This window comes from Macaca mulatta, chromosome 16 (assembly GCF_049350105.2).
Source record: "Macaca mulatta isolate MMU2019108-1 chromosome 16, T2T-MMU8v2.0, whole genome shotgun sequence".
In the NCBI taxonomy this organism is placed as follows: Eukaryota; Metazoa; Chordata; class Mammalia; order Primates; family Cercopithecidae; genus Macaca; species Macaca mulatta.
The window spans coordinates 75,864,453-75,879,935 of record NC_133421.1 but is presented as its reverse complement, the minus strand read 5'-3'; the positions used below and the strand labels follow the sequence as shown (position 1 = coordinate 75,879,935).

The 15,483-nt window shown below is 38.4% G+C and overlaps 1 protein-coding gene across 23 annotated transcripts in view; it reads left to right on the top strand.

The window, feature by feature from the left end:
* The window catches only part of CEP112 (centrosomal protein 112), a 535,678-nt gene that overhangs the window by 52,768 nt on the left and 467,427 nt on the right, over nt 1–15,483 (top strand). For 8 of the 23 annotated variants that reach the window (XM_028836687.2, XM_077972561.1, XM_015120151.3 and 5 more), the window contains exons 5-6: nt 1,961–2,054; nt 4,876–4,953. In XM_028836687.2, the coding sequence (XP_028692520.1) occupies nt 1,961–2,054; nt 4,876–4,953 (172 nt within the window). The remainder of the gene's footprint in view (nt 1–1,960; nt 2,055–4,875; nt 4,954–15,483) is intronic. The other 15 variants (XM_077972559.1, XM_077972562.1, XM_077972549.1 and 12 more) reach the window with 3 other exon arrangements.

Sequence of the window (15,483 nt, the reverse complement as noted above, 5' to 3'; positions counted from 1 at the left end):
ATCGTAGTTGATTGAAAATATATGGCAGGTTAGAGCATGGCCCCAATAACATTTTTGAAAATTTATCGTGAGGGTAAAAAGGTTGGTACAGAAGGACAGCTACAAATGAGTTAAGAGGGTGTGTTGTTTTATGTATGCAACCCTGTGCAATAAATAGATAAATATTTCAGGCTCCTTTTTAAATTAGTATTTTTTATGAGAAGAATTTTAATATTTAAGCATTTTTCAATTTTTAAGTATAGATCTTTTTATGATTATTTAATCTATTCTTAAAGAAGAATAGGCCACTGCTTAGTATGACATGTCAGGTGACCTCTCCTCATAGAGTTTTAAATGCTTATATCAGCTGATGCACATTGACTGGTAAAATTATACTCAAAATATTAACTTTGCCCATTTTTCTCATTTGCTTTTAACTATTTGGATGTTTGTGATACTGAATGGGGTATAAAAAATAAACAGCTCTCTTTAAAACAGCTTTTTCAGCCATTTTACATTACTTATTAACTCGTCTAAGGAATGTTATTCTATCAGTTTTAATTACAAAATACATTCATTTTAATATTGTCTTTTGAATTCGTATTCTGTCTTTTGGAAATACTTAGTGTAGGTCACAGTTTGTGAAGGAAATCCTGATATGGTTTGTGGTTGAATGTTAGTGACTTTAATCTATTGTATATTGGTTATTTTCCATTTCATATATCTTGAAGCCGTTGTTCAGAGAATAGGTGTTCATAATTATGGAACTTTCATTGAAGTGGTTTGAATAAAATCATATAAGAGAGACTCCAGGCTAAAGGAGGCTATTTAAGAATGTATTTTATATGATATTTATATGAGAGAAGTCTTTCTGATGAAGTCCATTTAAACTGGTTTCCTACTTACCCTGCATTTCACATTTTACCTAAATTAACAGGGTGTGTTTTTAAATAGAAGACTTTGATATACCTGTGGTTTCTGACATGCTTTCAAATTAATTGAAACTTTAAACTACGTGAAGATTTTGTTATTTTATATGTTGTAAGGCTCTATGTTGATGTGGAACATGAATCCAACCAAGTTTGCTGACCCTGAAACAATGTTCTTCCCATAGAATATGTGCTTCGTTTTCTCTCTTTTTACATTTGGGAAAAGGGGAAAGGAGGAGAAAAGATTTAAATGCAGGTGATGGGCCGGGCGCGGTGGCTCAAGCCTGTAATCCCAGCACTTTGGGAGGCTGAGACGGGCGGATCACAAGGTCAGGAGATCGAGACCATCCTGGCTAACACGGTGAAACCCCGTCTCTACTAAAAAATACAAAAAAAACCTAGCCGGGCGAGGTGGCGGGCGTCTGTAGTCCCAGCTACTCGGGAGGCTGAGGCAGGAGAATGGCGTGAACCCGGGAGGCGGAGTTTGCAGTGAGCTGAGATCCGGCCACTGCACTCCAGTCTGGGCGACAAAGCGAGACTCTGTCTCAACAAAAAAAAAAAAAATAAAAAAAAAAAATAAATAAATAAATAAATAAATGCAGGTGATTTATTTTAGTCTGACTTAAAAACAGCACTTGCATAAGCAAGTCTGTGGCATTTATGTAACCTCTTATAATTTAAATGAAATGAAATGATACATAAAAAGGTTATTATTTGTATTTTTTTTTTTCATGTGGAACATCTTTTTTTGTGGTGGTGGTGGTGGTGGTGTTGTTTGAGATGGAGTCTCGCACTGTCTCCCACGCTGGAGTGCAGTGGCACAGTCTCAGCTCACTGCAACCTGTGCCTCCCAGGCTCAAGCAATTCTCCTTGCCTCAGCTTCCCAAGTAGCTGGAATTACAAGCGCTCGCCACCATGCCCAGCTATGGAACATCATTGTTAATACAAACTATCATCTCATTTCCAAGGGAAAAAAAATGGTAATCCTAGATTCTAATACTCTGTGTCCTCTGAATTCTCCAAATTGTGATTTGATTATTTTGGTCTCTTAGCAGGGAACAGTACACTGGGAAGCTCCGAATGAGATCACATTCTATGAGTCCAACTCACAGAGAAGATGGACAAAATATTACCCCAAAGATTTGTGTAAGATTAGATTTTACTTTTGTTTGGTTTTTGCTTGTTGCTTTAAAATAGCTGAACAAGGTTTTAATTTCACTTGTTGAAGTGCCAATGATTGGCTTCAAAACGGAATAAAGTTGGATGATTCTGGTGAACATCCTGATGTCAAAGAAAGTGGGGTGTTTGGTATATAGTGTAGTATCCCTTCTACTTCCTCAATGATTCTGATGTGTTATATTCATCAGTCTGTTGTTTCTCCTGTGTAACAAAGAATAACATTTTCCCTTTATTCAGAATATATATAGAAAGAATTATATACCCGGTGATCATAAAATTAAGAAGAAATTGGTATTGTAGTGAAGTAGGGAACACTGCTTTTCTAATGAAGGTAAACTGTGTATATCTTGAAATAAGATTGTCTGTCTTGCATCTATTTATTCAATATAGATTTGGTTTGGACAAGGTGCTAATGAGCACTCCAGTTAGCTTTTTTTTTTTTTTTTTTTTGAGATGGAGTCTCATTGTTGCCCAGGCTGGAGTGCAGTGGTGCAACCTTGGCTCATTGCAGGTTCAAGCTATTCTCCTGCCTCAGCCTCCCAAGTAGCTGAGACTACAGACATGCGCCACCACGCCTGGCTAATTTTTGTATCTTTAGTAGAGACAGGGTTTCGCCATGTTGGCCAGGGTGGTATTGAACTCCTGACCTCAAGTGATCCTTCCGCCTGCCTCAGTCTCCCAAAGTGTTGGGATTACAGGCCTGAGCCACTGCGCCCGGCCCCAGTTAGCTTTGAAAAGAGAAACACTGTGCCTGCTTATTCCAGTCTTATTGCCTAACTCTGGCTGTCTTGAGTTACGTGACTTTTCGTTACAAGAGAAAGCAAGTATAACGCATGACTGTTTTAGCACATGGCACTATAAACATAACTCACTGCATTTTATCCAATGATAATTTGGAATTAAAAAATATAAAGGGCAGCACATTTTCAGTAGTGATAAACTACAATCATTATATTTACTCAGAATAAGCAAGGCAGGTACATTTTCTTATTTAAGAAATTCTTGTTCATGAAAAAGCATACAAGAAGCAGAGGACCACTAGTAGAAGTGATAATGAATTTTAATATAGTTTTATAAATAATAATAATGCAATATTTTATTGAAAAGAAATGTAGAAACTCAGTAAAATATGAAGAACATTTTAGTGCATTTAAAAAATTACTTCATATTAATTTAAATGATCATAGATATAAATAGGTACATTTGTTAGCAATTAAGCTTTCTAAAAGCATGAGAATGCTGTATCAAAAATCTAATTTCAAATATTCTTTCTGGGCTGGAAACTAGCCATTCTCTTCCACAGACTTACCTTTCTAAGTTTTTAGGGTTTTCTGGTCATAGTCAATTTCTGGGCACAGATCTTAGGTTGTCTCTAGTTCATTATAGTTTTAATCTGGGCTGATAAATGTGTAATACAGAAATTATACAGGAGGGGAAAAAAGCATGGAATTGTTATGTTTTAAAAAGTAAAGAATCACCATAATTGTGTTTTTTTTTTTTTTTTTTTTTTTGAGATGGAGTCTCGCTCTGTCACCCAGGCTGGAGTGCAGTGGCGTGATCTTGGCTCACTGCAAGCTCCGCCTCCCGGGTTCACGCCATTCTCCTGCCTCAGCCTCCTGAGTAGCTGGGACTACAGGCGCCCGCCACCACGTCTGGCTAATTTTTTGTGTTTTTAGTAGAGACAGGGTTTCACCGTGTTAGCCAGGATGGTCTCGATCTCCTGACCTTGTGATCTGCCCTGCTCGGCTTCCCAAAGTGCTGGGATTATAGGCGTGAGCCACCGCACCCGGCCATAATTGTGTTTTTATGATGTGAGTCCAAAGATTATTTATATTCAGTGTATGAGTGAGAATTAATTTAAGAACAAAGAGCTTCTTGGACATAAGCACAAAACTTCCTGTTAACTAATTTTTATGAGAATAATTCATCTTTTCACGTCGCCCCTCCCCCCCACAACACACTTTAAAGCTACTGTGGTATACCACAATCAAAACTTTTTGTAAAAGAACTTAAAGAGAAGAGCCTGGGTTTATTTTTTAATCTTTTATTTTTTGAAATCTAGTTACTGTGTGAATATATTATTAAGGCAGCTCATAGCCCTAAGCTGCTGTACTAGTCATTATTTAGAACTGAGAACCAGGCTGGGCGCGGTGGCTCACGCTTGTAATCCCAGCACTTTGGGAGGCCGAGGCAGGTGGATCACCTGAGGTCGGGAGTTCAAGACCAGCCTGACCAACATGGAGAAACCCCGTCTCTACTAAAAATACAAAATTAGTCGGGGTGGTGGCACATGCCTGTAATCCCAGCTACTCGGGAGGCTGAGGCAGGAGAATCGCTTGAACCCGGGAGGCGGAGGTTGCGGTGAGCCGAGATCGCCCCATTGCCCTCCAGCCTGGGCAAAAAGAGTGAAACTCTGTCTCAAAAAAAAAAAAAAAAAAGAACTGAGAACCCTAGTTCAGTTGTAACCCAATCCTTTCCTCGGAGGGCAATACAGCATTACCAGACAAGCACACAAAACTCTCATGGCGCTGAATGACATGTATTTTGTCCTTTTTTTCTCTCTCCCTTCCCCCCTCTTTCTCTTCTTTTCCTCCTTCCCTTTCCCTGCTTTCCCTTCTTTCCTCCCTTCCTTTCTTCCTTCTTTCCTTCCTCCCTTCTTTCCTGTCCTTCCTCTTTGTTTCCCCTTTTATCTCTTCTATCTTTTCCTCTTTTATCTCTTTCATCTTTTCCTCTCTATTTCTTCCTTCTTTCCTCCCTCTCCTCTTCCTTTTTCCCTTTTGTATTTCAGGAAGTTTATTCGAAAAAGTCTCCTGTTTCTTTGGATGATAGTGACATTGAAGCTCGCCTTAATAGTTGGAATCTTGGGGTAAAAAAAAGTATTTGCTTTATGTATATATAGATGTGTCAAAGTCATACTGTATGTGGATAATATCTGAACTAATTTGATTTTATTCAGTGAACGTTGGATGTTAGACATTTGTTACTGTGTGGCCTTGAGAAAGGCTTAAGTATAGGAAATAAATAACATTCTGAACAAACATAAAATAGTCCCTGTCCCCAACAAGCTAACTTTCTTATGTGTGAAATAAGAGATATACATATAAAACAGTTAAGTAACAATAATAATTTATGATAGTATATGGTAGAATACCAAGATGAGTTATGTGAGTCACCCGAAGTGGAGGGGAGGGAAGGGAGAACTTGAAGCAACACAGCCATTTGGGTTAAAAACACTCAAGGGGACCCCATGGATGAGCAGCTGTTACGGACAGCAGTTTATAGAGGCTGTGGGTCAAGAAAGTATTTGGAGAGATAGAGAGGTGGGAATTGGTGGCAGAAATAGGCACTAAGAATGACGTGGTGGAGTAAGTGAGCTGTCGTGATTGGGTGTTTAGAATTTATGTATGGAATCTGTGAGCACTGTGTCAGCCTGCATTACATTGGAGCTTTGAATGCTAAATTGAGAAGTTTAGCTTTTAAATTTTAGGCAATATTGAGCCCTGGCGTTTTTTTTCTCATTTCACTTTACATATATGCTAACTGTTTAAATGCTTTTAGGAAACAACAAAAAGTGCTTAAAATGATTTTAGAATATGTTTTATTGTAAAAATAATTTGTAGTTTGAAAAATGTAGAAAAATCAGAGGAATAAAAATCAACAGAGACCTGTGTTAACATTTTGTTATATAACATATCTTTTCCTCCCTTTTTTTCTGTGTGTTTTTATAAGATTCAATAAAATTTTATTATAAATACTATCTTATATGCAATTTAACATTTTATATCAGTTTGTAAGAACTCTGTATAAAAGACTGTGAATGGTAGCATTTATTTTTCTTTTGGATGGATATTCCATAAGCTTTTTAAGTGTTCTGCTATTTTTGGACATCTGAGTTGCTCCCAGTTTGTTTAACACAAGTAATTTTGCAGTAAAATTCCTTGTAAGAGTCTTTTTATACATATTTGGTTACTTTCTTAGCTTACATTACATCTTTGGTACATCTTTTGGTACAAGGTTTATACCAATTTCAACCAGCAGTATCAGTTGTCCATTTTCTTCACCAGCAGTATATCAGTTGTCCATTTTCCACCTATTCACTGACATTAGGGATTGTTATTTCAAAAAACTTAAAACCTTTCTACTAATAATGGTCTTTAATGAAAGCAGTGCTTTAGGGAAATTGACTTGGTGGGATTATGAAAGTTCTATTGGATATGAGTAGAAATGGAGAAAAGGTCCTGATTATCTTTTAGGTCTTTTTTTCCTCTCTCTTTCTCTTTCCCTTTCCTTTCCTTTCCTTTCCTTTCCTTTCCTTTCCTTTCCTTTCCTTTCCTTTCCTTTCCTTTCCTTTCCTTTCCTCTCCTCTCCTCTCCTCTCCTCTCCTCTCCTCTCCTCTCCTCTCCTTTCCTTTCTTTCAGACAGAGTCTTCCTGTGTTGCACAGGCTGGAGTGCAGTGGTGCTATCGTGGCTCACTGCAACCTCTGCCTCCCGGGTTCAAGCAATCCTCCTGCCTCAGCCTCCCACGTAGCTGGGATTACAGGTGCGTGCCACCATGCCTGGCTAATTTTTGTATTTTTAGTAGAGACAGGGATTTCACCATGTTGGTCAGGCTGGTCTCGAACTCCTGACCCTCAGGTGATCTGCCCATGTCAGCCTCCCAGAGTACTGGGATTACAAGCATGAGCCACTGCGCCTGGCTGTTTAGGTCTTTATAGTGGACTCCATGTTAGCATGATTGCCGGGAGGAGGGAAAGGTAAAAAGGAAAAACTTTTGAGAATAAAATGTGCTAAGTGACTGATCGAAAGACTGAACTGAAGGGCACCTAAAGGCTTGGTTCTGAGAAATGGAAATGTTGGCCTTTTGTCAGTTAATTGACTGTCAGATGAGGGCGGACCCATTTTAAAGGTTTTAATTTAGATAGTGGAGTTGAAAACTGGTAAGGTTTAATGGCGTAGTTCAAGGCCTAGAGTTTCTTGAGAGTCAAGAGCTGGAGTTATATGTTGGAGTCACACTGTTTGAGAAGGCAGCTGCGCCCAGAAACTAGAACAGCTCTAGTCTTTGGAGAGCTCGGAGAGTCAGGAGGTCTGGGTGGAGAGCAGAGTGAGGGAGGATGTCTGGCTCGTGGAATGGGCACAGTTAGAAGGTTGGGAAATGGATAGGAAATTAAAGTAATGTGGACCTCCTATTAATTTTGGGAGTTTTCTAGAGAAAGAGAGAAGTAGAATTGATGAAAGGAGGATAATAAATCAAAAGAAAAATGTTTTCATGTTTTAAGGTGCAGGGGAAGTTGCCATTGGAGGGAAGTCCTGTTACCAGTATAGGAGAAGAGCACAGGAAATCCTTCAGAAAGACAAATTCCTTTTGCCAGAGAGCAACATCAAAGTGGAAAAGAAAATTCTGGAGCTATCCTTTTAAACTCGCCTTTTCCCTTAGCCACTTGAACCATGATATACATTACTTAGCACATAGAGTACTTTTCACGGTTGTTTAACTGTTCTGAGAATTAAATCTTTCTTGGTATAATAAAATTAAAATATAACATTTAAGATATTGTGAGGTAATACCTTAGAAGTAGGTCTGTCTAGGGTTTTGTTTCATATTTTTATTGTTCAAAGAATACAATAACAGTGTAAAATATAAAAGTCTTGCATTTTTATGTATTTATACCATATAGGCATTAATCAGGCTGAGCTATATCTCTTTATTACAGTAGAATAATTTAAGTATCCAACTTATTAGAAAGCTTAGATTTTGCTTTGATTGTAGTTTTGTATGAGACTGCGTGATTGGCTTTTTTCTTTCTTCCTCCGAGTGATCCATTAGGAGCTAGAGTTAATGTTTGTGCTCTGGACTACGGATACACTTCTTATATACTGGTGTTCTTGTCAGCACCTTCATTCTGATGCATTAGATGTTGTAGGATTTGAATTGTCTAGTTTTTGTTAAAAAATCAAAATTTCCCCAAATATATTCTTTATTTTCCCAGAAATCAAATTCCCAAATATATTCTTTATTTTCCCAGGAGTATGTTAGTATTTTTTCTAGGAATACATAATTCAAGTAGAGCTTTGTTTATTAAAAACTAGCAATGATATTTTTCTCTTGTATTTTTTCTTAATATTTAACCTTTTCAACATTTAGTTTTTGTGACGCTTTCTTGCTTTCTCAATATATTTTATACCTATTTCGTGTCTGACTCTCTAAGTCACAAGCTGAAAGGTTGTGCTGTGGGTATTCGCTATTTGTAAGTTCATCTGAGTACTTGCATGGATGGAGGCTTTGGAACATTCTCCCTTTAGTGACTCATGGATCATTGTGAAACATTCTATGTGTACCCATTTGAAAAAAAAACTTTAAAAAATATGCCTTATTTGGTTTTTCAAGTTTTAGATTCTATTATTTATTTTGTGATTAATATAATATCTTAAGATCTATGTCAGGAATATTGGAAGTTTTTGATGTTGACTAGGAATTATTTGTAGCTTCCTTTTTAAAGTGCTGTAGTTTTAAGGTAGCAGGAAAAAGTCCTAAGTATGTTCATTCTGGTTTCTAGAATGTGCTTGTGAATTTTCTTTGATAAGTGAGGTGTATAATATTAACATTCAATGAAAATCACAATCATGAAACAAGTTCCCTTTGAATTTAAATCCCTTTATCTACTTTATAGGTATAGAAATGGATGGGAAACATTAGCTTGCTGACACAATTGAAACCTGCCATTGAATGAAGCTTTTAAATTGAATCACTAAAAATCATGGTCATTACTGACTGATGGTTTAAAAGAAAAATGACCATACATAGAAAGACCAACTTTTATCCTAAGAAAATTATGTTATTGTTACTCTTGTGTGGTAATTGAATTGATAATATTTTCTTTGCAATTCTAATTATACATAGATTTGTAGTCTTTGTTATTTTTTCCTTTTCCTCCTTTCTCTTCTCTTTTTTTTTCTCTTCTTTTTTTCTTTTCCTCTTCTTCATGGGTCTTTATTATAATTTACTTAAGGTACAGAGAGGGGAAATATGTTGTGTTCATTAATGGGGTACTTTGTGGTATGATTAGTTGGGACAGTTCTCATTAAGTAAGCATGTAATTTCAGCTGTCTTATCTAGTTTTATTTTAGGCAATTTCATGGTTTTTTTCATGTAGGTTAGAAACCTGCCCCTTTTCTTTTCTTTTTTCTCCTTTTCTTTTCTTTTCTTTTGAGACAGGGTCTTGCTCTGTCACCCAGGCTAAAGTGCAGTGGCAAGACCATAGCTCACTGCAGCCTTGAACTCATGGATTCAAGTGATCCTCTTGCCTCAGCCTCTTGAGTAGCTGGTGGTGCACACCACTATGCCTGACTCCTGTCCATTTCATACTACACAATGGTCTTGGAGAGAAACTGAGCTGAACATTCCGATATTTTAGGCTTCTCATTCAGCTGTAGTTTTCTACAAATGAGTGAAAGTGTCAGATTTTGAGACTAGGATAAAGTTACCCAAATGAAGAAGAGTTATGAGAGTGGTTTACATAAAAAATTAATACTTTGATAAGACAAATTCTCTTTGTCTTTCTCTAGAGTATAAAAATATCTGGAAGTATCTACTCAAAATGGTAACTGATAATTCCACATGGTAAAATATAAGCGCTTATTTTCTTAACATTTTAAGTGTTTTTTAAAAATATTAAGTATTTATTATTCATAAAAAACAAAGCCATAACAGTATTTATAGCATTTTCCCCAAAGCTTGCATTTGGGGAGTGTAACTATTTTCAGAGTTTTATATGAGAAGTTGACATTTATTTGTTTTAAAAGTGAATGTAAACTTCTGGCCATGAGTAAATCTATTACAGCCAGGTTCTCCCACAACCAAGAATTCTGGACAAAATACAGAAAGCAAACCACTTGGGGACTCTGAAAAGTCAATAATAACAGGCCGATTGAGAGGGAAGTTGGACTATGAAGAATCACTGATACAGTGGCAGGAAGTTTCCTGGTTTTCTGTTTGTGTTTTTTTCTTCCTTAACTCCCAACTTTGACTCCATGGTGGGCCAAACTGAGGGACTGTGTAGCAGGCGTGGATGGCAGAAACTTACAGAGCAGTCCATCTTTTTGGCCAGAGAAGTGGGAGAATGGAAGAATGTGAGGGGATTTTTTTTTTTTTTTTTTTAATTTCCTGGCCCTGCCTCTACACCAGCCCCAGTGGAAAAACTATGCTATTGTGGTCTCAGGGCAGCAGTTAGCGCCCATCTGTTTGGATAGATCAACAGATAAAAGAAACCTCTGTTCATGCAAAGAATTGGGAGGAACATTTTATATACTGTTTTTTTCCTATGTCTTTTCGCTTGCTATTATACTTTGCTCTCAGAGTGGGCCTAGTCACATGGAACTGTGAATAGTTCCTTCAAACTCTGAAGGAACTTCATTATTTTGGCCAGTGGGACTGAGAAAGAAGCTGTCAGAGCCAGAGAGGTATGCAGGGAAATCCAGGAATGGAAAGAGTGGGAGAAGGGGATTGCTAGTTCTGTGTATGAACCAATACAAGTTCCAGTCTTTCTCCAAGGTGGACACATGTGGAACATATCCCCCAAATCATAGTCTCATAGAAGTCTTAGAGAACTGAATTGTGATATAAACTATTGCCCTAGTCCCAGACCACACCAAGTGGTACATGTGAGGGGCAGACTCAAATGACATAGGAAAGACTTCAAACTTGGAACTGACACCGGAGCTGCTGTCTGTAGAAGGAGAGATGGAATTTGCAGACTGATCTGAAGGCAGTTGATTGTCCCCTGAGACAAACAAGCATCACCATTTTTCAGAACCTCACAATATAATTATAATGATTAAGATGATAATTTTTCAGATCATAGAGAATTAAACTGGAGATTGGCAACAAATTATTTGGGAAATCCACAAAGATTTAGAAGTTAACACACTTCTGAATAATCCAGGGGTAAAAGAAAAAATCTTAAGGGAAATGAGAAAATATTTTAAATGACAACACAACATATCTAAATGTGTGGGATGTAGCCAAAGTAGGTTTCACTGGGAAATTTACAGCATGAAATACTTACTTTAGAAAAGAAGAGGGGGTTCTATTTCTAGAATGGTAGCATGAGGAGCTCCACAGATGTGCTCCGTAGCAAAACAAGCATCATTGGTAATTGGTAATTAAAAGTCTCTGGAAATTGTCCTAAAGGCATAGAGCAAATGAAGACATTTATTCAAGAAAATCAACTACAGCTTGGTAAGAACAGCAAGAGTTTTTGGCACGTGAACCACGACTTGCTTTCACTTTTCCCCTGTTCCTCCTCAAGCTCAGCTTCGCAGAAATTCCATTCCCAGTGGGTGTGGCAAAGAAGATGAAGTTTCTCTCCCCTCAGCTCCCAATCGAGGGATACAGTATCGTATTGGGAGGGGCGTGCTGCCGAATTTCTTATCCCTTTGAAGTCTGAGTGAAGGTGGCTAAATTCCTGGTGAGTGCAGCTTAGTGGCTGGGGGAGAGGGCTGTCTTCCTCCACTCAGCCAAGACTGATACGGCAGAAGCTCTACCCCAGACACAGTAGGCCAAGAATACTGTGGCCTTGATTGTCTTTACCTCGACTTGTTCATAGGATAGAGATTTCACTCCAGGAGTCGCAAACCAGGAACAAGAAAGCTCCCTCTGCACAGTGCCTAGTGTAGTAGCTCAGAGATTTTTGCACAGGGGGAGAGGCAGTCTGAAGATCAGTGAGATAAGAAGCTCTCCTCCAAGAAATGGACTAATGGAAACAGTGTGGGGAAGTTCAAGCCTAAGGATGCTCTAGAAAACAATGGAGATTTTAGTGGTCAACAAATAAGAGGAATCTGGTAGTTCCTACTAATTAACAGCAATAAGCTAAACCACAGGCTAGTACAGTCACCAGAGAGAACCAGGGACAGAGACAGCCAAGAAGAGTCCTCCTGGGGTCAGAACAATTCTCAGAGACTACCTCAGCATCTATCCCTGCCTGAATTTAATTGAATCAGGCTATGGAGCAATTTATGACCCAGGGTATTGTTGAAAATAATAGAACAAATGGCCAGCAATTAGTAGACATAAAAGCTGGGTGTGATATCAAATTAGATATACAATTTAATAAAAAGATAAGGGGAAAAAACAGAGGAGCCCTGCTGAATCCACTGTCATCACAGGTGATTGTGTGCATGCCCAAGGCTGCATGCACTGAGGGGTGACTCCAAAGTCTTCACACTGTGGGAGAAATATACTTTATGAAATAGTCTAGCCAAGCCACTAATCAAATAAACAAATGAAAACAACTAAAGTTACTCATGGAGAGGGGAATCAGTGTCCAAAGTTGCTACATTGTATTACCTAAAATGTCCAGTTTTCAAGAAAAAAAATTACAAGACATGCAAAGAAACAGGAACGTATAGCCCTTATACAGAGAAAAATTATGCAACAGAAATGGCCTGTGAGAGGGCCGAGAGACCAGATTTAACAAACAAAGACTTCAAAAGAGCCATTATAAATGTGTTCAAAGAACTAAAGGAAACGATGTTTAAAGAAGTAAAGAAAGCTGTGATGGGCCGGGCGTGGTGGCTCATGCCTGTAATCCCAGCACTTTGGGAGGCTGAGGCGGGCCGATCACAAGGTCAAGAGATCAAGACCATCCTGGCTAACATAGTGAAACCTCATCTCTACTAAAAATACAAAAAGTTAGCTGGGCATGGTGGCGCACACCGGTAGTCCCAGCTACTCGGGAAGCTGAGGCAGGAGGATCACTTAAACCTGGGAAGTGGAGGTTGCAGACAGCTGAGATCGCACCACTGCACTCCAGCCTTGGCGACAGAGCGAGATTCCATCTCAAAAACAAAAACAAAAACAAAAAACAGAAAGCTGTGATGACCATATCTCATCAAATACAGAATGTCCTAAAGAGATTTAAATTATAAAAAAGAACCAGAGCTGGGCACAGTGGCATGCACCTATAGTTCCAGCTCCTCAGGAGGCAGAGGAGGAAGGATTGCTTGAGCCCGGGAGTTTGAGGCTGTAGTGTGCTGTGATCATATCTGCGAATAGCCACTGTACTCCAGCCTGGGCAACATGGTGAGAACCCCATTGCTAAAAACAAAAAGCAAAAAAAAAAAAAAAAAAGCAGATGGAAATTACAGTGTTAAACAGTATAACCGAAGTGAAAAATTCACTATAGGGGCTCAGCAATAGATTTGAACTGGCAGAAGATTCAGTGACTTGAAGATAGATTGATAGAGATTATGCAGGCCAAAGAAGAGAGAAAAAAGAATGCAGAAAAATGAACATTGCCTCAGGTAAATGTGGGATACCATTAAGTGCACCAACATATGTGTAATGGGTGTACCAGAACAAGAGAAGACAAAGGAGCAGAAAATATATTTGAAGAACAATTGGCTGCAAAATTTCTGATTTGATGAGAAACATCAATTTGCACATCCAAAAAGCTCAAAGCACTTCAAGTTTAAATATAAAGAGTCACACCTAGCAACAGTACTAAGATTGCTGAGAAACAAAGAGAAAATCTTTTTTTTTTTTTTTTTTTGAGACGAAGCATTGCTTTTGTTGCCCAGGCTAGAGTGCAATGGCATGATCTCAGCTCACTGCAACTTCTGCCTCCCAGGTTCAAGCAATTCTTCTGCCTCAGCCTCCCGAGTAGCTGGGATTACATACAGGCAGGCGCCACCACGCCCGACTAATTATTTGTATTTTTAGTAGAGATGGGGTTTCACCGTGTTGGTCAGACTGGTCTCAAACTCCTGACCTCAGGTGATCCCCCTGCCTCGGCCTCCCAAAGTGCTGGGATTACAGGCATGAGCCACCGCACCCGGCTGACAAAGAGAAAATCTTGAAAGCACCAAGAGAGAAAAGAAGAAAGTTCTAAATGACAAATCTAAGCCCCCATCTAAAGAAACTGGTGAAAGAACAAGTTAAACCCAAAGTAAGCAAATGACGGAAATAATAAAGATTACAGTAGAAATCAATGAAATTGAACACAAAAAAGCAATAAAGAAAATCAGTGAAACCAAAAGCTGGATTTTTAAGTGATGAATGGAATCAATGAACTTTTAGCCAGACTGACAAAGAATGAAAAGAAGAATGGATTTGCTAGTATCAAGAATGAAAGAGGAGATATCATTACAGACACTGTAGACACTCAAAGTATAATAAGAGATTACTGCAAGCAACTCTGGGCATAAATTTGACACTGTAGATGAAAGGGAAAAAGTCCTTGAGCAACACAGACTACCAAAATTAAGATGAAATAGATAACCTGAATAGTCCTATAGCTATTAAATAAATATAATTTGTATTTTAAAACCTCCCAACAGGCCGGGTGCAGTGGCTCACGCCTGTAATTCTAGCACTTTGGGAGGCCAAGGCGGGCGGATGACCTGAGGCCAGGAGTTCGAGACCAGCCTGGCCAACATGGTAAAACTTTGTCTCTACTAAAAATACAAAAATTAGCTGGGTGTGGTGGCATGTGCCTGTAGTCCTAGCTGCATGGGAGGCTGAAGCAGGAGAATTGCGTGAACCCAGGAGGTGGAGATTGCAATGAGCTGAGATCGTGCCACTGCACTCCAGCCTGGGCGATGGAGTGAGACTCCATCTCAAAAACAAAAACAAAAGCCTCCCAACAAAGCAAACTTGAGGGCTGCATGGTGTCACTGACAAATTTAATCAAACAATTAAGGGAGAAATAATACCAGCTCTATACCATCTCCACCAGAAGAGGGAACACTTTCCAGCTCATGTTGTGAGGCCAGTTTCATCTTAGGGAGATAGTCACATATCTGGCAAATACCTTTATCCAGAATATATAAAGATTCTTAAACCTCAACAATAAGAAAACAACCTAATTAAAAGATGGGACAAAAGATACTGTCATGAGACACCACTACACACCTATTACAGTGGTGAAAACAAACAAAGACCTGACAATGCAAAATGCTAGCGAGGATGAGAAGCAACTGGAACCCTCACCTCTTGCTGCAAAATATTACTTGGAAAACAGTTGGCACTTAAAAAAAATTAAAACACATTTATCACATGACCCAGCAATCTCACTCCTAAGTATTTACTCAAGTGTGATGAAAGTCTGTGTTCACACAAAAACCTTATGTGCAAGTATTTATAACAGCTCTCTGTCTCCTCTTTTTTAGTAATTGTTCAAAACTGCAAATAGTCCTAAATGCCTCTCAACTGGAGACTGGATACACAAATTATATGTGCATCTATACAATGGAATACTTTTTGGTAATGAAAAGGACTCAATTATCAAATCACACAAAAAAGTGGATGAATTTCAAATATATTATATTGAATGAAAAGGCTAAATTGAATGAAAGTAGACTAAAAAGGCTGTTTTTTTTTTTTTTAATTGCATTTATATGG